At 48.4% G+C, this 22,001-nt stretch overlaps 2 protein-coding genes across 4 annotated transcripts in view; one reads left to right on the top strand and one right to left on the bottom strand.

Annotated features, from left to right (window-relative positions):
* SLC25A25 (solute carrier family 25 member 25) overlaps positions 1-14,554 on the bottom strand; it is a 36,530-nt gene extending 21,976 nt beyond the window's left edge. Inside the window, exon 1 of one of the 2 annotated variants that reach the window (XM_027556381.1) lies at positions 14,157-14,554. In XM_027556381.1, the coding sequence (XP_027412182.1) occupies positions 14,157-14,411 (255 nt within the window). In that variant the 5' untranslated portion in view covers positions 14,412-14,554. The remainder of the gene's footprint in view (positions 1-14,156) is intronic. The other variant, XM_027556380.1, reaches the window with a different exon arrangement.
* Positions 14,555-14,641: 87 nt separating this feature from the next.
* Positions 14,642-20,384, top strand: NAIF1 (nuclear apoptosis inducing factor 1). 2 transcript variants are annotated; one of them, XR_003513506.1, is made up of 3 exons: positions 14,642-16,112; positions 18,063-19,753; positions 19,838-20,384. XR_003513506.1 is itself a non-coding variant. In XM_027556387.1 (2 exons), the coding sequence occupies exons 1-2, from the start codon at positions 15,602-15,604 to the stop codon at positions 18,533-18,535; spliced, it is 984 nt and encodes a 327-aa protein (XP_027412188.1). In that variant the 5' UTR covers positions 14,642-15,601; the 3' UTR covers positions 18,536-20,384. The 2 variants fall into 2 exon arrangements, 1 of the variants encoding a protein (XP_027412188.1); XM_027556387.1 differs by having other exon boundaries at positions 18,063-20,384.
* The last annotated feature ends 1,617 nt before the right edge of the window (positions 20,385-22,001 follow it).

The following is a 22,001-nucleotide window of genomic DNA, read 5'->3' as shown; positions in this document are numbered from 1 at the left end:
TCGCCCAGGCTTCCTGCCGAGTTTCCAGGCTATCGTGCAGAGTGGACACGCAGCAGAGCCCAGCAGTCTCCCCACACTGAAGAGCAGGAGCTGGGAGGCCAGGACAGCTGGAGTTTGCAGGGCAGAGAAGACAGAGCTGCAGAGTGAGGTCTGGAGCTCTGCTGAGGGCCTCTGGGAGTCAGAGCATGTGAGTATGAGGAAACTGCCTGTGGATGGGGAAAGAACTGGCCAAGGGCATCACAGGGCTAAGAGCAGTTCCTGTTCCCACCAGCTGGAGTGGAAAACCTCATAACATAGGTAAGTTCAGGAAGGGTACTCAGAAGGGTTTGCCTCCATAGCGGGGGCAAAACTGGCCCTAGACTAAAGGCTGTTCTTGTTGATCTAACAATATAGAAAGCTGGCCCAAGGGAGTCGAACTGTTTCCAAATAACTGCACCCTGGAATAAAGCTCAAGAATATTAATAGGAATACAAAAATATCCAAGATAAAAATCCCATAAAAAAATTAACAGCAATGCAAAGAAGCAAGAGAAGATGACCCACAATGAGAAATCAATCCATTGAAACTGACCCAGAAAGGATATGTATGATGGAATAAGGACAGAAGGATATTACAAGTCATAACTGTATTCCACATGCTCAAGAAAGAAACAGCACGTTAGAGACACTACAGATACTCTAGATGAAAATTACAATGTCTGAGATGAAAATCACACCTGGATGGTTTTAACAGCAGATGAGGCAACGCAGAAGAAAAGATTAAGGAACTTGAAGACACAGCAATAGAAACTTTCCAAAAGGAAACACACGTAGAAAAAATAAAGCCATAAAAAAGAGAGAGAGAGAAATGCATTAGTGACCTGTGGGAGAACTGCTAATATACTAATATCCACCCATCTGAAACTCATGGAGGTGGGAACATAAAAGATATTTAAATAAATAATGGCCAGGTTTTATCCAAATTTATTAAAACCTACAGATCCAAGACCTCAACAAACCTCAAGCATAAGGAACGTCAAAACAAAACAAAACAAAATTACGCTCAGGCACATCACAATTATTTCTGAAAACCAGTGATAAAGAGGAAAATCTAAAAAGCACCTTGAGAAAAACACCCATTACATTCAGAACAAAAACAAGAATGACAGGGGATTTCCATCAGAAACTGCTAACCCAGAATTTTATACCTAGAAAAATACCATCCAGAAGGAGGGCAAAACACTTTCCAGACGCACAAAAACTTAAAAGAATTTACTGACAGCAGAAGTGTATTACAAGAAATGTTAAAGAAGCCCTTCAGACAGAAGGAAAACGATACCAGATGAAGAATGGAATGAAAAGAATGAAAAGCACTAGAAATGGTAATTGTGTGGGTAGAAAGAAATTCTTCTTATTGTTTAAATCTCTTTCAAATATAAGTGACAATTTAAAGCAAAAATAAAACAACGTATTGTGGGTTTACAACATGCATCCTTCGCTTTAGTCGTGTCCAACTATTTGCGACTCTTTGGACTGTAGCCTGCCAGGCTCCTCTGTCCATGGGATTCTCCAGGCATGAATACTGGAGCGGGTTGCCATGCCCTCCTTCAGGGGACCTTTCAGACCCAGGGATCAAATCCATGTCCCTGTGTCTCCTGCATCGGTAGGCAGGTTCTTTACCACTAGCATCACCTGGGAAGCCCATAAAAAGACAAGCCATAGAGGCAGCCTGCGTGGTTTATAACATATGTAGAAGTAAAAATGTGTGAGAACCATTGCACAAAGGCTGGGGAGAAAGAAATGAAAGCATAATGTTTAATAGTCTTAAACTAGGACTTCCCTGGTGGTGGTACAGTGGATAAGAATCCTCCTGCCAACGCAGGGGACACAGGTTTGATCCCCGGTCTGGGAAGATTCCACATGCTCAAAGAAACAAAGACAGCGCTAAGTTGTGTCCGACTCTTGTGACCTATGGACTGTAGCCTGCCAGGCTCCTCTGTCCATGGGAACTTCCAAGCAAGAATACTGGAGTGGGTTGCCATTTCCTTCTCCAGGGGATCTTCCTGACTCAGGAACCGAACCCAGGTCTCCAGCATCGCAGGCAGATTCTTTACCGACCAAGCTAGGTGGGAAGCCCCACATGCAGAGGAGCAACTAAGCCTGTGTGCTGCTGCAACTACGAAGCCTGTGCTCTAGAGCCTGAGAGCCGCAACGACTGAGCCCACACACCGAAACTACTGAAGCCGGAGCTCCCAGAGCCTGTGCTCCGCAACGAGAGAAACTGCAGTGGCGAGAGGCCCGTGCGCAACCACAGGGCAGCCCCCAGCTGACCTCAACCAGAGAAAGCCCGCGCCCAGTAACAAAGATCCAAGACAGCCAAACAAACAAATAAACAAATAAATAAAATGTAAAGCAGAATCTTAAACTGCTTATGAAGGGGTATAATATCAGTTGAGATAGGTTGTGATAAGTTAAAGATGTATACTATAATTCCAAAAGCTACCATTGAAGAGAGAGAGGTGGCGGGGAAAGAGAGACAGAAAGTTATAACTAGTAAGCTAACAAAAGAGATAAAGTGAAATTATAAATACTCTCTGACCCAAAAAAGAAGGCAGAAAGAGAAAGGAACATAGAATGGGTGGTACAAATAGAAAACAAACAGTGAGATGGCAGATTTATACTCAACCGTTATCAGCAACAACAGTAGATATAAATGGTTTAAACATCTCAGTGCAAAGGTAGAGATCGTCAGGCTGGTCAAAAAAGCAAGATCTAGCTAGATGTTGCCTATAAGAAACACACTTTAAATATAAAGATACACGTAGGTTAAAAGTAAAAGAATAGACATAACAATCCTAAATGTTTTAGTACCACATTGCTACTGCTGCTGCTAAGTCGCTTCAGTCGTGTCCAACTCTGTGTGACTCCATAGACGTCAGCCCACCAGGCTCCCCCGTCCATGGGATTCTCCAAGCAAGAACACTGGAGTGGGTTGCCATTTCCTTCTCCAATGCATGAAAGTGAAAAGTGAAAGTGAAGTTGCTCAGTCGGGTCCGACTCTTAGTGACCCCATGGACTGCAGTCTACCAGGCTCCTCCATCCATGGGATTTTCCAGGCAAGAGTACTGGAGTGGAGTGCCATTGCCTTCTCCGAGGACCACAATACAGAGCTTCAAAAGACAGAAAGTAAAAACCCAACAGAACTGCAAGGAAAAGAGAGTCAAATCCACTATTATAGTCAGGTCTTAACACCCTCGTCTCAGTAAATGGTACAGCAAGTAGACAGAAAATCAGCGAGCACACAGAAGACTTGAGCAACACTACAGCTTACCTACTGACCTGACCTAACGCCTATAAAACACTCTGCTGGACGAGACTAGCGTGCACATTCTTCTCAAGTACACACAGAACACATTCTGGCTCATAAAACAAGACTCATTAAATTAAATATAAGTGGATTCAATCTGTACAAAATGTTTTTTTGACCACAGTGGAATTAAGTTAGAAATCAATGATAGAAAGGTACCTGGGAAATATTTACATGTTTAGAAATGAAATGTGTTGTTGTTTAGTCGCCATGTCTGACTCTTTTGTGACCCCATGGACTGTAGCCCACCAGGCTCCTCTGTCCATGGGATTTCCCAGGCAAGAATACTGGAGTGGGTTGCCCTTTCCTTCTCCAGGGGATCTTCCTGACTCAGGGATTGAGCCTGTGTTTCCTGCATTGGCAGGTGGATTCTTTACCACAGAGCCACCAGGGAAACAGAAATGAAATGTAACTGTAAATAATCTATGTGTCAAAGAAGAAACCAAAGGAGAAATGAAAAGGTATTTTGAATGGTATGAAACCACAACACAGCAAAACTTGTGGGATGTAGCCAGAGTAGGACTCAGAAGGCAAAGCCTACATCCTATGGTCTTAAATCCATGAGGTGTTTCTACTTACCAGAAAAGAACAAATTACACCCAAAGTCAGCAGAAGAAAAGAAATAATAACTAGGCAAGGAGGAGACAGGCCTATTTATCCTAAAATCTCCTTTGACCAGCACTTGAGGCAGCAATCAATGAAAACATATTCAATTTGCATACTTTGCCAATATTTTGACTTTAAAGCAACCTTTCTAGTACCTCTGATTTCCTTGTGGGTTAATGCAGTACCTCTCTTTCTTATATGAGAGCATCACCAGTATCTGGTCGATCATTAGTTTCTTTCAGAGTCACTATAACACAACTCCACCTCACTTAACTTTCTTGGGGGAACCCCTGATATCCAGAGAAAGAACTGGAGAGTATAACCCTCCTGCAACTGTAGATTTATAAACATCAACAGAGCCTGGTTAAGCTGAGGGTAATCACCTGCAGAAGGAACCCATTCTTCCAAGAATCTAGAAAACAGACTTAGGGATAAAAGTGTGTCTCAGGATCTCCTATACTTTTCAGAGAAAACAACAAATTCTAATGGAATGGATTCCCAATGGGAACCCATTCTAAAGTATCCTGATGAATTGCCCTGGGTATAGAAGCCCCTGGGACATCACACAGAAGGACAATTGGAGGCTCCTGAGGGAGTCTTATAACAGGGCGGAGAGCTCTCTGATGACTGACTCCAGGGTAATTCCCCTCGTCTGCTGGTTACCAGTTTCACTACCTACAAACCATCTATCTTAGAATTATAATTAGCATTAGGAAGAGATGTAGTCAAATCGACGACTACTAACACTTTTAACCAAAAAAAAAAATGAAGCCAGATTTTATTTGAATGAAAGCGAAAATGATTTGATTTGAAAATGAGGACAGCCTTGGCCAATGGGTTATATGGAGGGTAACACATGAATGCTCAAACTACTGCACAATTGCACTCATCTCACACGCTAGAAAAGTAACGCTCAAAATTCTCCAAGCCAGACTTCAGCAATATGTGAACCATGAACTTCCAGATGTTCAAGCTGGTTTTAGAAAAGGCAGAGGAACCAGAGACCAAATTGCCAACATCTGCTGGATCATCAAAAAAGCAAGAGAGTTCCAGAAAAACATCTATTTCTGCTTTATTGACTATGCCAAAGCCTTTGACTGTGTGGATCACAATAAACTGTGGAAAATTCTGAAAGAGATGGGAATACCAGACCACCTGACCTGCCTCTTGAGAAACCTGTATGCAGGTCAGGAAGCAACAGTTAGAACTGGACATGGAACAACAGACTGGTTCCAAATAGGAAAAGGAGTACGTCAAGGCCGTATATTGTCATCCTGCTTATTTAACTTATATGCAGGGTACATCATGAGAAACGCTGGACTGGAAGAAGCACAAGCTGGAATCAAGATTGCCGGGAGAAATATCAATAACCTCAGACATGCAGATGACACCACCCTTATGGCAGAAAGTGAAGAGGAACTAAAAAGCCTCTTGATGAAAGTGAAAGACGAGAGTGAAAAAGTTGGCTTAAAGCTCAACATTCAGAAAACAAAGATCATGGCATCTGGTCCCATCACTTCATGGGAAATGGATGGGGAAACAGTGGAAACAGTGTCAGACTTTATTTTTGGGGGCTCCAAAATCACTGCAGATGGTGACTGCAGCCATGAAATTAAAAGACGCTTACTCCTTGGAAGAAAAGTTATGACCAACCTAGATAGCATATTGAAAAGCAGAGACATTACTTTGCCAACAAAGGTCCATCTAGTCAAGGCTATGGTTTTTCCAGTGGTCATGTATGGATGTGAGAGTTGGACTGTGAAGAAAGCTGAGCGCTGAAGAATTGATGCTTTTGAACTGTGGTGTTGGAGAAGACTCTTGAGAGTCCATTGGACTGCAAGGAGATCCCACCAGTCCATCCTAAAGGAGATCAGTCCTGGGTGTTCATTGGAAGGAATGATGCTAAAGCTGAAACTCCAGTACTTTGGCCACCTCATGCGAAGAGTTGACTCACTGGAAAAGACTCTGATGCTGGGAGGGATTGGGGGCAGGAGGAGAAGGGGACCACAGAGGATGGGATGGCTGGATGGCATCACCAACTCGATGGACGTGAGTTTGAGTGAACTCTGGGAGTTGGTGATGGACAGGGAGGCCTGGCGTGCTGTGATTCATGGGGTTGCAAAGAGTCAGACACGACCGAGCGACTGACTAAACTGAACTGAAGACATGAATGGGTCAAATCTGTAAAAAAACTCTAAGGTTTTGACCAAAACTGAAACCCACAAACTAAAACACTTAAACCAGATATACAGAAATTATATCCTCTGCAGCTACCAAACTTAGGACAAAAATTTTTAGATGCCAACTTAATATGCAATGAGGTACATCTTTTTTTATATATCCTTTTGAATGGTGCAGGAGCAAAAGACTGTGAAGGCTCTCTTTATACACTGGTAGTAACGATTTGCTGTTTCAAAGGCACCACTGTGGCAGGTGACTTATCCTTCTCTGACATGAGTTAACTGGAGAATTTAAATGCTTAGATCGCGGGTGTTGTCCCATGCTGTCCCATGGCAGAAGGGGTCTTAGGACGTCAGGCAGGACTGTTAAACAGCTTCCTGCCCTCGACTCAGCCCCCAATCAGATGACGAAGAGGAGCCAGGCACTGGCCTCCTTTGGCGCTGAAGGTGACAAAACTACAGTAATGAAGAAGGTGAAACCCCCTCGTCTGTTTCCATCTTAGGAGGTAAAACCAGAAAATCTAGCTTTGGCCAAAACTCCCTGAAGCGGACTCCTGTGACTGTGGGAAAGACAAGTGCCCCACAGAGGAAATAGTTTTTTGGACGCTTATTTACTCCTGGTGAAAAGCCAGTCTCCGCTGAGGTCCTAAGTTCAAGGTCAATGCCTGGGAACAAAGATGTCTTTTTCTTTTCTCTAAAAGAAAGTCAGGGGTGTGCAACATGAACCTGATTTTAAGTGTAGGGTTTTGCGACATAGAATGTAAATTAAAGAGCTGGAGAAACAAGAGACAGAATAGAAACACAGCATAATTTTTTGTCTTTTTCTGCTCTGATAGGAGCCTGATTCTCCTTTCAGATTCCATAGATGTCAAGTATAAAGGGGGGTGGGATGGGGTGGTGGTGGTGGGGAGAATATGGTATTAAGGCTGGCCATATAAACACCCTAAGTCACCTAAAGTGATCAGAAATTTCTCCAAATTGACCAGCAGGAGCCAAACCACGGGCACATGTTCAGCTTACTCGTGGAAGCCACACTTTCCTAGTCCTTCTTCGCTCCCACGTGAAATGGCAAGCCAGCAGATTATTAAAGCAACAGTAGATGTTTGCAGTTTCTTAAAGCTGATTCCAGAATCGCCCTCTAAAACTGATATCATCTGAATGAGTGTGAATGCACGTGCGTTTGTGCTAAATCGCTTCAGTTGTGTCCAACTCTTTGCGACCCTTTGGACTCTTTGGAACCCACCAGGCTCCTCTGTCCATGGGATTCTCCAGGCAAGAATACTGGAGTAGGTTGCCATGCCCTCCTCCAGGCAGTCTTCCCGACACAGGGACTGAGCCTGCATCTCTTATGTCTCCTGCCTTGGTAGGTGGGTTCTTCACCACTAGCGCTACCTGGAAGTCCTGAGTGTGAATGTAGCTGTCACCAGTCTCTTCCTCAGTCCTGGGGGAGGACCTCAGAGAGAGGAGCTCACACAAAGGGTGTGAAACCCACCGGATGGACGGCTGCTTTCTTCAGCAAATACACATCAGAGCTGCTCAGGGTGTGAAGGGCAGATGGGAGACCTCCATGTAAGAATGACTGGTTTATATCAAGTCAGCACTTTAGAAACAATTCAGAAAAGGAAGTTTTTAGCTACAGAACCATTTACCAGATCCTATTTTATATTGCTTATATAGGCTTAAAGAAAAGCCTCTAGCCAAAAAAAAAAAACACCCAAGATGTAAAGGAAGAAAGGAAAAAAGTTAACCATGTCCATAAATGTATCACTAAAGGCTTCTATGGGGATGTAATCTCTCCCATAGAAGAGGCCCTACATGACCGCATAAGGTGTTTCAGTAAGACCCTGGACAAGTTATTTAACGTCTCTGACCTGGACAAACCTCAAAGCCTTTCCATTTCTAACATCCCAGGGGTTCAAACTCAATCCAAGGCCATGAACTAGAAGCAACAGGAGGGATGGTAAAAAGGCCAGGTGAGGATGGTGAAGGCGGGCACGGTAGTGGGCTGGGTTAACAGCAGGACTCTTCAGCTGCATGGGACTAAAGACAAGGAGGCGACACTGTGCCCCTTCTGGGTAATCCAAACCATCCCCTGCTCTTTATTTACCACTGGCATTTCCAAATTCTTTTTTCTTTTGCAAGTTTTCTCACACAATGGAGGTGGTTTTTCCTTGTATTTGGCAAGAAGACTCCAGCCCAGGAGGAGGGAGGGCTGCGAGAAAGGAGGCAGGAGGCCAGGCGTGGCTGGAGCGTGGGACCAGCAGCAGGAACAGGGAGAGCCACCGGGCAACACCCCCGCCCCCAACTCGGACTCTGAGAACGTAAGCCCGTGAGCCGTTAGTCACCTCCTTTTCAGGCTTCCGGGCCTGGAGTTTAAAGCGGATAAGCACCTTCCGTCCTACCTTTGTTATTCATTTACTTTAAAGGAAGGTGCATCTTAAGTGAATGGCTTCTTTTTTTAGATGCTCTGTTGAGTCTTTTAGAGTCCAGAACGGACCTATTGCTTCCTGAACACCCTGGGGGGAGGTCTTAAGACACTCAGCTGGTGTCAGGGCACAGATACGCGCCTGTCACAAACTGCAAAAATAAAGGCTGCAAAGTGTTAAGGGCTACTTAAGTACCGCCAGCCATGGAAGGACAGAGGCCGTATAAGCTGAGCTAAATTGGGCTGAGAACAAATATCCTGGGTTCTGCCACTGACTCTGCCTTCAACCAGCCCGACCTCGGAACCTCAGTCCCACTTCTACAAACTAATGAGGTTAGTGAGACCACCTCCAAAGGTGTTAAGCTCTACTCGTGAAAGCACAAGAGGCTGACAAGAGCGGTGCTCACGGGGGCCCACGTCCACCCTGGGAAACATCTGGGCCGAAGACATCATTGTGTGTAGAGTAACACGACCGCTTTTTGGAAATCTCCTGCTAACAGGGTTTCTTTCTCTTTCTCTTTTTTCTGTTTCAATCTTTGGAGAAGGCAATGGCACCCCACTCCAGTACTCTTGCCTGGAAAATCCCATGGACCGAGGAACCTGGTGGGCTGAAGTCCATGGGGTCGCTAAGAGTCGGACCCGACTGAGTGACTTCACTTTCACTTTTCACTTTCATGCACTGGAGAAGGAAATGGCAACCCACTCCAGTGTTCTTGCCTGGAGAATCCCATGGACGGGGGAGCCTGGTGGGCTGCCGTCTATGGGGTCGCACAGAGTCAGACACGACTGAAGGGATTTAGCAAAGGCTGTAGGGCCCAGGTTTTCTGCAGCCCCATCAGCTGGCAGGAGACTGTGCTGCACACCCTTTATTACCGACACCCTTTACAACCACATCCCCTAGGCTTTCTCCTTCTTTCGAGTTCACTTTTCACCTCAGTTACCTAAGAAAAAAATGTAGATGATTACCCCCAACTCTGGGCATCTTATTTTCAAAGACTCCCTGGGAAAAGGTCATTTTGGGTTGAACACTGTCGCAGGTTCTTTATGAACTTCTTTTAATTCAATCCCACAACAAGCCCACTGAACTAGGTATTCCTCCCACCAGGATAAGGAGACTGAACCTCCTACTCAGCCTGGAGAGGTCGAGTAACTTGCTCAAGGTCACAGAGCTCGAAAGCAGCTAGGACAATACCTGAACCCAGGTTTACACTGTAAAACCTGTGCTGGGTTATTCAAAAGTTTGATTGAGATATTATTTGCATACCAAGGAAATCACCCATTTGAGTGTATAGTTCAGTGGCTTTTAGTATATTCAGGGATATTTGCAATCATCATCAGTTTTAGGCCACTTTCATCACCTCACAAAGAACCCTAGCCACCCCACCCCTCAAAAGAAATGCCAGACTTATTATTAGTTATCACCGTCCTAGCTCTCCATTGCCCTCCACTCCCCGGCCCAGGCAACCACTAGTCTATTTTCCGTCTCCACTGCTTTCCCTGTTTTGGACTTCCAAGGAAAATCTGTAGTCTTAATTCCAGGGCACACTGCCTCAGAGAAGGGTGCAGGGAAGTGTGGACACGTGAGAAGGGCAAAACTACCGAGCAGCAGCAGAGATTACAGGAAGACAGCTGCCTTCCGGTTAGACAGCTGCCTTCCGGTAAGACAGCTGTTTCCAAGGACCCTTAGATCCTGTTTCTAGGTTGTTCCTGAAGGTACACCTGGGGCAAATGGGTAATAGACTCAAGGAGACAGACTTCAGTCTGATCTGAGAATGAACTCAGACGGACCCCAACTCAGTCCACAAAGGAAAGGGCTGGATGGTCCTCTGCAAAGGAGGATGTCACAGGAGGAAATGCTGGGTGGGAGGCTGGCCTACGATGGCCAGTGACCGTCGAAGACTAAATTCTTTGGCTCTGCCAAATTCACATTAGTGAAAGAAGAAATGGTTAAAAATGAAAAGTCAGCTCAGATTTAATGAGACTAGTCCCCTGGGAGTGCAGTTTTATTCACTGAATTCATCCTGCGGCTATGTACTCAGCTGGACTAGAAACGAATACTAGCAAAATATTTGTTTCCCTCATTCCCCTGTGGTTTCTGTGAGGCTTCAACAATTGATGGCTCTTTGAACATCAAAGGAATTCACCCACTGAAGCTCCAGGTCAGGCCCACTCTGGTATGTTCTTATTTAATACTTGGTCTAAGGATCAGGGTACTGGGCTCCACCTTTCCAGATATCAACTAATTAAAAACAAAAATCTTCTAGCTGAGTTGATGATAATTCCTCCAACCCAGGAACCAATTTTACAATATAACATAATCAGTTAAATATGTAAAGTCAATCTAGTCTGCGAATGGCATTTTTCTAATGTGTCATTCTATTATACCAAGTTATGTCTCCGCCCTTTCCAGGGAAAAGGGTCTTTGTTCTGTAGAGTTTCTTACCTAAGTGTGACTATTTAGGCAAATACCTGTCCCACAAATGGCCAGACACTGAAAAGGCATAGAGTCCAACAGTAGCATATGATCAAGCATGCCAACTTGACATTATTCCAGGTCAACAGAGATTGCTTCCTATACACTGCTCAGGTCAAGGAGAGAATTAGGACAGGGTAAGCTCTCATGTTTGATAGGATAATCTCTGAATAATCCTGAAACCTATTTTGGGGATAAAAGATGTGGTTCTAAAAAGATGGGGACTCCCCTGGTGATCCAGTGGTTCAGAATCTGCCTTGCAATGCAGGGGATAAGGGTTCGATTTCTGGTCGGGGAACTAAGATCCCAGGTGCCAAATAAAGATCCTGTAAGCCAAATAAAAGGATCATTCTTCAAGTTCTCCCCCAAGTCCAGCTTGTGAGGTTCAAACTAGATGGAGCACACCAAGTCTCTTGAGTCAGCAAACTTGACCATACCATCATCCAGAATCCTCACTTGTATCAAACACCAGCTGCTGAGGAGAGTCTCTCAAGCCTCAGCTAGAGGAACAACAGCTGACACGTCACCCAGCTTGGGTTCTTTCCCTAATTGGCTGCCTGAGTTCCAGCCTATGTTTTAAATTTGTTTTCAGACAGAGATTTTGTTTGGTCACATGAAAATGCCTTAAATAGGCAATGCTATAATTAGCTCTCGCCAGAGCCTCATCTCCCAAAGCTGCTACTGTGGTTGTCATCTTCTTTCTGTCTTTAATAAACTCTTCCCTTCTTTTGTCCCGGGACAGGCTTCCTGCTCACATGCCCTTTACAAAGAAAATTTCTCTAGATGGCTGTCACTGGTGTCTCTGGCCCACTGCCATTTAAGTAAATTTTCCTCGACTGTTCCAATTTCTTCTGAAACCAAGGGAGATGCCAAAAACTGCTGGCTCATTTCTAAAGAAAGCTCAATCCAGTGGTGGTAAGCTAGTGGGAGGCTCTGTGTAGTCACAAGGCCTGGGTTCACTGGCCGCCCACTGATAAACCCTCACGGCTGAGTCCTGTGCAAACCCACGCCACCTCAGACTGGTCCTGTGGGTTATATGGGGCAGCTGCCAGAGTTGGATGTTGTGTTTGTCAGTGCCTATTCCCGCGGCAGGCAACCCATTTTGAACTGAAGGGTATCCCCCCTGCCACCACCAATTCTCTCCTGCCTTTGCTACTTCTGCAAAACTGCAGCACCACTTTTTCTCTCTGTAGCTAATACTGATAACTATTGCAGCAGGAAGTGGTAAGGGGATTCGTGAGGCAGGGTGTCTTCCTGTGGCCCAGCTATTCACAAGAAGGCAGGTTCTCTCTCTCCTACTTAAAACCATTCGCTTGCAGGACTAGCCCGTGCTCTTCCACAGGTAATAAACGAGTAAAATGAATCATTCCCAATCTCGCAAAGCTGTATAATTTCACATTCATCAGCTGAAAGAGTTGGTAGAAGTAGTCAGTCCATACGAAAAGCCATACACTGAAAGGAAACTTACTCCCTAAGTTAGAGATTGTAGAGCCAGTGTGACTCCAATGGGTTAGGCTCCTTTTGGTTAATCAAAAAAGTTTCAACACTGGAAAGAAAATGATCACTTTCTCCTTGTTTGCCCTTAAAATTTACATTTACTACCCCCCCCCCAAAAAAAAAATAGATTTGGATCCATGTCAGATGTGCCACGAATCATAAAAACACTGACTCCAGTTGAGGTGTAAACATTGAATACACTCCTGCAGCCCAAGGCCCTCCATGTAACCTGGTGGCTAGGTTCACAGAAGCAGAAAGGCTTACCTAGGCCCACACCTCCCTGAGCCCATAAGTCATAGACCCTCTGAGTTCAGCCATCTCATCTTTCCAAGTGATTTATTCATCAGTTATGGATTAGAAAATATTCAGCTCAGTTCTGTGTAACACTCCACTTGAAAAGACTTTAAAAAAATTCTTGCTTCTAAGCCTGTTGGACTTAACCCAATGATTCTATCTTGCACAGTATTACCCTTGGTCTCCCTAGGCTGATCCTAAGTAGGTGAAACAGCTTGGATGTTGAGCCAAGATACTCTGGACATGAGTTTAAAACTTTATGTACACCTATCTGAAAAACAAATTGCTTAAATTCACTGGCGTTTTACCAAAAACTTTTTTCACACTTAGCTATGAGATTCTCTAATTGCGGTATGTACAAATGGACCAAAGGAACTAACTTACAAGAGAAACAGGTTGCTAGGTAAAGTGGTCTTCCTCCAGGTTATAAATCAGGCTAAGCCACAATAAACAAAACACTTGGAAAAGGGCAGCTACAGCTACAAAGTCAGATAGGAAAACATACCATGAGAGACAGAAGAGGAAGAAACAGCCTCTGCTTGAGGGTTTCATACAGAAAGGACAGCACATCTCTGTCCCTCCTTCCCCCTTGGCCAGGCGGCCACTCCAGAACAAGAGTAACAAAGTCTCCTCCTAGGTGGGCCAGGCTTTCACTTTTAGGAAAAAAATTTCTCCTGGATTCTTTCACTCTAATCTGCAAGCTTGTAAGAGATCTTGGTCCCATTTTCTGGATAAGCATGTCAACTGGGATTGAGCCTCACCCAGAACTGTCAGTTCTTACCACCCACATGGCAGGATCTGCCTGAAACCCCAGTTCCCATTTTTTCCAACTCCCACATGTTTCTGAGAGGAACCCGATCAGGGTCCACCGCTGGCATGGAAACGTGGGGCCACTGGAAGAGGATGGATAAAACCATTAATGATGGGTAGAAGGGAACATCAAAGCTTAAGTCTTGAGGTCAGAAGGTGACATACAGCAGACTCTGGAGACCTGGCCTTCTACTTTGGGGAAAGCCCCGGCAGAAAGGGGATTTTCGGCCATCAGAATATCCAAAGGGTACCCACCTGGCCTATCCCCGCACCCCTGTCCCCAGCCCAAGCGCCTACGGAGGCCAAGAAGGAGCTCTACTCCCACTAGGGCATAAATGGGGGTGTCCAAGTCTGTCATCCAGGGGGTCTCAGCCAGCCCGAGAGGCCTCCACCAAGCCTGCCAAGCTCCAAAGGGCTGCCAGAGAAGCCGGTCGCACCTGGCTTCTGTCACCTGGACCTCCCGGAGGTGCTGGGGCGCGAAGAGGGGTCCCTACCCCGCCCGCGCGGAGGGCTGCGCGTTGCCTACCCGAAGCTCGCCCTCGGTGCGGTGTAGTCCCAGGCGCCGAAGTCCCACGGCCAAGTCGTTGACACACAGCCCGCCGTCGCGGTTGACGTCCAGAGTCTGGAAGAGGCTCCAGAGGCGCAGCCGGTGGTCCGGGCCCCCGCAGACGGCGCCGCCGCACGGGTCCACAGACGCCGGCGATGAGGCGGACGACGAGGCGGAGGCGGCGGGGTCTGGCGGCGGGGAGGCCACGCAGCGGCACAACACACTGCTCACCATCGGGCGTGAGGCTGGGGCGGCGGGCCGGCGGGGAGAGCGCGGACGACACGCCGGGGTTCTCGGTCGTCTAGCGCGGGCTCTGCGTTGCCGGCAAGCAGGCGGGATGGGCAGCTTCCGGGAGCTACGCCCCGCTGCGCGCCGCCTGGATGGCCACGCCCCCGGGCACGACGCCTGCCAATCACAGGCCAGAACGGCCACCGGGGGGGCGGAGCCACCCCGAGGACTGCCCACGCAGCCCTAGGCTACCCGGATCAATGGAGAGGGCGGGGCAATCCCGGCTCAACCTGAGGCCGATTCAAATGGCGGGAGGCGGGGATTGGCTGAGTCGGGCCGGCGAGAAGAAATCACGCTGCGATAGGCAGGAGTCCTGTGATTGGCAGGCGGAAAGCCCCGTGTCCTACTTCCATTGAGCAACGCTGTTTATCCGCGGAATCTTAAAGACGCGAGGAGCCGTCGTGTACGGAGAGATCATCATCTCCAATGGGAAATAGGATTTGCTTGAGGAGCGATTGTGATCTGCGGTTGCCAAGGCAAAGTTTGCGCCCTGGGTAGAATAAAAAGTTAACTGGTCAACGGCTTAAGGCCGAAAGCACTAAGGATCCTCAAGGAAACCGGGTTTTGGTCATCTAACTCCCTAACTCACCAATAAAATAGCTGAATTTAACGGCGTAAAAGTCGTAATCATGTGATTGAACGACAGGACGACTTTCCAATAGGGGTGAGTAAAGGCTAGATTGGGTGGGGCGCTCTGTAGCGACAGACACACCTTTAGACCAATGATCAGGCGAATTCCAGTAAGTAGGCGTGCCCTTTAGCTGAGCGACAGGTAGAAAGAACCAGTGATCGATGTGATGTCTGAACCGCGACCAACCGGGAGGGCAGGTCTCCCTAGAGAAGCTCTGGAAGGCGGGAAGAGGGGAAGTGGGCGGATCTCCGCACACCCCGGCGGAAGAGGCAGATTCAGGAAGCCATTACGCAGCTGGCTGGCAGCGGCTGGGCAGGTCGGGGCTGGGCCCTACGCACTTTGCGTAGCGAGGGGGGTTACCAAAGGCCTGGTACTTGGCCTTGGACCAGCCCAGCCTATCCCCTGTAGGGGGAGTGGGTGAGTAGCGAGGCTAAGGAAGACAGAAGGCGAATTGGGGCAGTTTAGGGGATTATAGTTTCTTTAAAAAGCCGGGTGGGGAGAGGCCATGGCCGTTCCCGCCAAGAAAAGGAAGATGAACTTCTCTGAGCGTGAGGTGGAGATCATCGTGGAGGAGCTGGAACTGAAGAAGCACCTGCTGGTGAACCACTTCAACGCCGGCGTCCCTCTGGCTGCCAAGAGTGCGGCGTGGCACGGCATTCTGAGAAGGGTCAATGCCGTGGCCACCTGCCGCCGGGAGCTGCCCGAGGTCAAGAAGAAGTGGTCCGACCTCAAGACCGAGGTCCGTCGCAAGGTTGCCCAGGTCCGGGCGGCCGTAGAGGGTGGCGAGGCCCCAGGGCCCACTGAGGAAGATGGAGCAGGTGGGCCCGGGACAGGCGGTGGCAGTGGCGCCGGTGGCCCCGCTGTGGCCCCTGTACTGCTCACCCCCATGCAACAACGCATCTGCAACCTGCTGGGTGAGGCCACCATTATCAGCTTGCCCAGTACCGCAGAGATCCACCCCGTGGCCCTTGGACCCACAGCCACTGCAGCCGCCGCCACAGTCACCCTGACACAGAGTGAGTGACCTCTCCCACCCAGTCCGGCGTTCCTAAATGGGAAGGGCCAGCAAGAGCTAGGGCAGCCCAGGGAAGGTTGGCTGCCAAGGGTCAAAGGTCAGATGGGAGTCTTGGACAACCAGGAGGCCTTCCAAGGGCTCCCCAGACAGAAGTGATCTTGTTTTCTCTCTGAGACTTCCTCAGCACGCAGTCTGGACTTCGGAGGGGCTGGCTTGCCCTCCACTGTTTTGCCACCATTTGCATCCGTGACTGAACTGTTTGGTCCTTGAAGACAGAGACCATGTTTATATCCCCACAGGACTTATCCCAGAGCCTGGCGCCTAGTAGGCAGTCAGGAGGTATTTACTGAATGAATAGGCAGGTGGACATTGACTCTGGACAAAGACATTGTGGTTTTCAGTGTGAACATTCATCAGGCACTGCTGAGGAACCTCCCAGTTCCTGGTGTTAACCTACCCCTCCATTCACTCATCAACCATTAGTGCAATTCTGGGCCAAACCCTGGGCTCAGCGCTGGGACTCCCAAGGTGTCTTAAGAGATAGGCCGGTTATATTCTCCGAGGACAGATAGAGGGACACATATATGAATAACTCCACTGTCAGTCGGGATCACCTAAGGACTCAGAAGAGAAAGGGGACTTCCTGGCGGGGGTGGGACACAGTTGATTTGGGCATTAAAGGGTGGGGAAGAACTGATCTTTCCGACATGCTTGGAGGCCCAAACAGCCCAGCCAGAGTGCCTTCAAACGTTCTCAAGCTAGGAATGACAATGAAACTAGTTGGTTGGACTTTTTAGTTCAGATAAGGTTTGCACCAATGACTGTTAAGTGGTCTTTGTGGTGGGCTGGGAACAGAATCAATCAGTGGTTTCTCAACCGGACTTCGGAGAATTGGGTGTGTGTGTGTGTGCGTGTGTGTGTGTGTGCGTGCCATACCCCAGCAGTGTCATATTTCTCAAGGATATGGAGATGGGAAACACTGGTCTAAATCAGCTGCTGTTCTGTAAGAGGAAGGACCTTTAGGCATTCCATTGATTAAGGTGATCAAGGAGACAGGGAGGCACTTATTGGGCACTTTAACTGCTGCCCTCCTACTCCTGCCTCCTTTTCTGCTTGGCCATAAAAGACATGGAAATCAAGAAAGCACTGAAGGAGACAGGACCAGTGGAGTTGCAAACCCTCACCCAGGATGCCTTCTGTGTGCTGGTACTTCCAGGAGCATGTAGCCCTGCTTTTAATTGCCAGAAGCAGCCCAGTGGGGTGACTGTGAACACCTTGGGCACTAGTACTGGGGGACACCTGGCTTCCTATACCTGCTGAATAAGCTGTGTGACCTCAGGCAAGTCATACCATGGTGTCTGCGTCTGTCTTATCATCTCTGAAAATGAAGGTGACAATATCTGCCTCTTGGTGTCATTATGAGGGTTCATGGAGCTAAGGAGGGCAAAGGGTTAGCACCATCCGTGCCTAGCACATAGTAGGTGCTGGTCTTAACTGTTAGCATCTTTGCTTTTGCCTGATCTGGGGCTGACCCTTTGGTTATTAAGTAGATTAAGATTCTAAATCCTTTAGAGTCTAGATTTATACATGTGTGCTAAGTCGCTTCAGTCATGGCTGACTCTGTGCAACCCATAGACTGTAGCCCACCAGGCTTCTCTGTCCATGGGATTCTCCAGGCAAGAATACTGCAGTGGGTTGCTATGCCCTTCTCCAGGGGATCTTCCTGACCCAGGGATCGAGCCCGCGTCTCTTACACCTCCTGCATTGGTGGGCAGGTTCTTTACCACTAGCGCCACCCAGGAAGCCCCAGATTTATAAATAAAAGGCTATAAAGCCAGGGGAGGCTGAATTCTCCAGAACAAGGCTTACTGGCCTCCCCCCTACCCCATATGGCCAGCCTCGCTCTTTCTAGAAAGTGACCTGCCACTGATTTGCTCTTTCTTCCCCACAGTCCCCACAGAGACCACCTATCACACGCTGGAGGAGGGAGTGGTAGAGTACTGCACAGCTGAGGCCCCCCCGCCCCTGCCGGCCGAGGCCCCTGTGGAGATGATGGCCCAGCACGCTGATACCTCGGTCAAGCCGCAGGCGCTCAAGAGCCGCATAGCCCTCAACTCAGCCAAGCTGATCCAGGAGCAGCGGGTCACCAACCTGCATGTGAAGGAGATCGCCCAGCACCTGGAGCAGCAGAACGACCTGCTACAGATGATCCGTCGCTCCCAGGAGGTGCAGGCTTGTGCCCAGGAGCGCCAGGCTCAGGCCATGGAGGGCACCCAGGCGGCCCTGAGCGTCCTCATCCAGGTCCTCCGGCCCATGATCAAAGATTTCCGCCGCTACCTCCAGAGCAACATGCCCAACCCCGCCACCGCCTCGGAGCCTGGACAGGTGGCCCAGAACGGGCAGCCAGACAGCATCATCCAATGAGAACAGGGGTCAGGCCAGCCTTCTGCTGTGAACGGATGACACCGTGGAGGTCTTGTAAGCGGCTTGTGTGGTTGGCCTTAGGCTAGGCCCGACCACCTGAACGGCTCCCAGTTTGACAGACATTTAGGGGTCCACAGTTTCTGGGAGGTGAAGGAGACTGGGAAGAAGAATTTGTTGGGTTCCTGGGACCCAAAACTCTTGTTACCCACCCCACCCCTTGAGCTGTCCTGCTAAGAACCTGAAGACTGGATTGGGTGGGGGTGAGATGCTGGTGAGGGGACCCATGTTGTCATAAGCCAGGGCTTATGACATGACCCAGATTCAGACTAGGACCACCATGAGGAGGGCTCTCACTGCAGGGGGGTGGGGGTGGGTGGGTACATGTCACAGCTGGGGGCCGGCGCTGAAATACCCACCCCCCACAGAGGTGCCATCCTTTGGAGTAAAATAACGTCAGTGGTGCTGGCAGTAGCACAATATCTTCTTCCTCCCTTGGGAGGCAGAGTGACCCAGTGGGCTTGAGGAGGAAGCCCTGCCCTTTTCTCCTGCTCACTGTGTCTCAGTTCTCAGGGGACTCTGGTTAGGGCCATGCACTCCCCTCTACCCCCACCGCACCCGGGCACACCGTGTTAGTGCTCTGGACTGCCCCTGCAGTATACCCAGGCTTCAACCGGCCTGGCTCAGGAATGCTGTGTGTGGTGGGGACCAGCCTGACTTCCATCTGGTCTTCCACTGCGTTCCCCGGGCAGCCCTTTGGTGGTTTGTCCCGACGCTTTTGACTCAGGTCAAGCATCAGGCTTTGGGTGCTGTAAATGTTACTCGTTGCCCCCACTTGCAGTGGCCACTGAGGCCACGGCTTCTGTAAAGAAGGCTTTGCTGCGAGCCAGTGGTATTTATGGTACACGAACCCCTCTGGGAAGGCCTCCAGGGCCTCCGAGGGCAGCTCTGGCCACGCCCTTCCTCCTTTCCCCTCTACTGATCGCGCAGTTCCAAAACTCGGTGCAGAAAACAGCCTCCATCGCATCACGCCCTGGACTGCCTTCTTACAGTTCTCTGTGCCACGTGTTCTCACGAGAGCCTCACTGACTGGTTGGGTGAATCCGAAGGCCTAATTGGCCCTGAACGTCTGCGGTGGGAGAACTGAAACTGACCCAAGAAGTGGGACCTCGGACGTCTGTGCTCGAAGGAGAGCCAACCGACCTCGGAGTGCTGGAGGAGGTGGTATTCCCTGTTCTGTCTTGACGCTTTCTCCCCATTTGTAAGGACTTTACCCAGCTGGCATCTGTCTTGTTTCATTTACAGAATTGCCATCAGTTACTGAGACCCTTGCACCTTCCCCGGTCCTCTCCCAAGTTGGCCATTTTGCTGCCGAGGAGGCCTTGGCCACACGTTGACCGCTGGTTACAACTCAAGGCTCCAGATCTCAGCTAAACAAAGAAGGTGCTGCCCTTCTGGTACGTCCAGAATCACCCAGCTCCACTGTGGCAGTTACGGGAAGATGCCTCCGAGGACAGTTGGGAGGTGACTCTTTTAGCATCATCCTCACAATGGGGGACGAGGGAGGTGCCAGCTACAGAGCGAAGGAAAACTCTTCTCAGTGACTGAAAAGCAGCAGCCTCTGGCCACTTGGGCGTCCTCCATTCGTGGAGCCTGATGGCCCCTGAACTTAGGAAGTTCGGGAAATTCCTGAGGGGTTTGCAGCGTGGTTTGGTTTTTCTCTGGGGTTGGCAATCTGAGCCAATATTGTGTCTGTTCCAATTGGGTATAAAGAGGAAGTTTGGATCGCTTTGAGTGACTGGGTCTTTCCAGGTCATAATTTTAAATTAAAGAAATATCACTTAAAAAAAAAGACATATCTGTGTCTTCATTAGTTATATGTAGAGGAGATAGGGGCTGGCAGAGAGCAGGGGCTCACGGGTCAAATCTGGCCCCCCACGTGTCTTTGTAAATCAGGTTTTACTGGAACACAGCCACATCCCTTCATTTCCTTAATGTCTGGCTGTTTTGCTGCTACAACAGCAGAGTTGAGTGGTTGTGACAGATATCTGGCCCACAAGCCAAAGATATTTACTCTCTGGCTCTTTCCAGAAAAGCCTGCCTGCCTATCCCTGGTTTACAGCAATGTCTCAGACTCTGGATGAGAATTACTTGGGAGTGTTTGTTAAATATAACCAATCCCTGGCCCCACGTCAAACCTAGACGAGACTCCTGGAGGGAGAGCTCTAAGAATACGCATTATAAACAAGTTCTTTGGGTATTCTCATCTTTTCTGAAGAACTGTGGCTCATACATAGACTGGAAGAATTCAGTCTATGAATTCTAAATTCAGCTGGAATCAAGATAATGTCCCAGGAAGGACTGGTTCTCAGGAGTTTCTGCTGAACAGTTGAGAAGTCCTGCTAAGCAGTAATTCTCACTTGAGAGTGGCCCTCATTCTGGAGGGAGCCCAGCCTTTCTGAGCACAGTTACCACTCTCTCCAGTATTTAGTGAGAATAAAACCTGGCAAGTTATGGAGCCCAGGTCTTGTAAGCATTACTTTATAGACTTCTTGCAACAGCCCCATGAACTAGGTAGTAATGCTGTTTTCAGTTTACAGATGAGGCCACTGAGTATCAGAGAGGTTAAACAATTTGCCTAAAGCCACACAGCTGCCTTATACACTGGGGTAGCCTATAATCTTTAACTGCTGTTCTTTAACTTTTACTGCTCTGATCTGGCTGCTGGTGAGATGTGAAATCACTTAGAGATGATTTGAGCCTGATCTTGAGTTTTTAGGTCAGGTGAGAGGCCCAGGGGGCAACTTGTGTTGTTCTTCCTGGCACTTGAAAGGGAACACAGTGACTTCTATTCTTTGTAGGCTTTGAACTTATTCTTGTAATAGGAAAAAGGGTGGTTTTAACAGAATTAAACCCACTGCACCTTGGGACTCCCCTGGTGGTCCAGTGGTTTAAGACTCCACGCTCCCAGTGCAGGGGGCCCGGGTTTATTCCCTGGCTGGGGAACTAAGATCCTGCGTGTTACATGGCATGGCCTAAAAATGAAATAAAAAAAAAACCCACTGCACCTTGATGGTGCTGGTGAAGAACGGTCACATATATGAGGGTGATTCATTTGGAAACGTTCCCTGAAACGTGGAGTTTTGTGAAAGTGACATCTTCCAAGCCACTGAAGCTTACTACTTCAAGTATTGAAACTTTTAACTTTTTTTTTTTTTGACCCTGCCGCATGCCGGATCTTAGTTCCCCAACCAGGGATTGAACCCACACTCCCTGCCATGCAAGCTGGAAGTCTTAACCACTGAAGCACAAGGAAGTCCCAAAACCTTTTACATTTTAAATCATTCTGATAGAAGTCTCTCATAAAGATTCTCTTTGTAAGCTATATCTTACCCCGATGTTTCCTGTTCAATAGAAATTGCACAGCAGATCCGGAGAGGCAGTGCTTCCATGTGGAAAGTCCCTGGGA

Source organism: Bos indicus x Bos taurus, chromosome 11 (assembly GCF_003369695.1).
Source record: "Bos indicus x Bos taurus breed Angus x Brahman F1 hybrid chromosome 11, Bos_hybrid_MaternalHap_v2.0, whole genome shotgun sequence".
NCBI lineage: Eukaryota > Metazoa > Chordata > Mammalia > Artiodactyla > Bovidae > Bos > Bos indicus x Bos taurus.
This window is presented reverse-complemented; position numbering and strand designations above follow the sequence as displayed.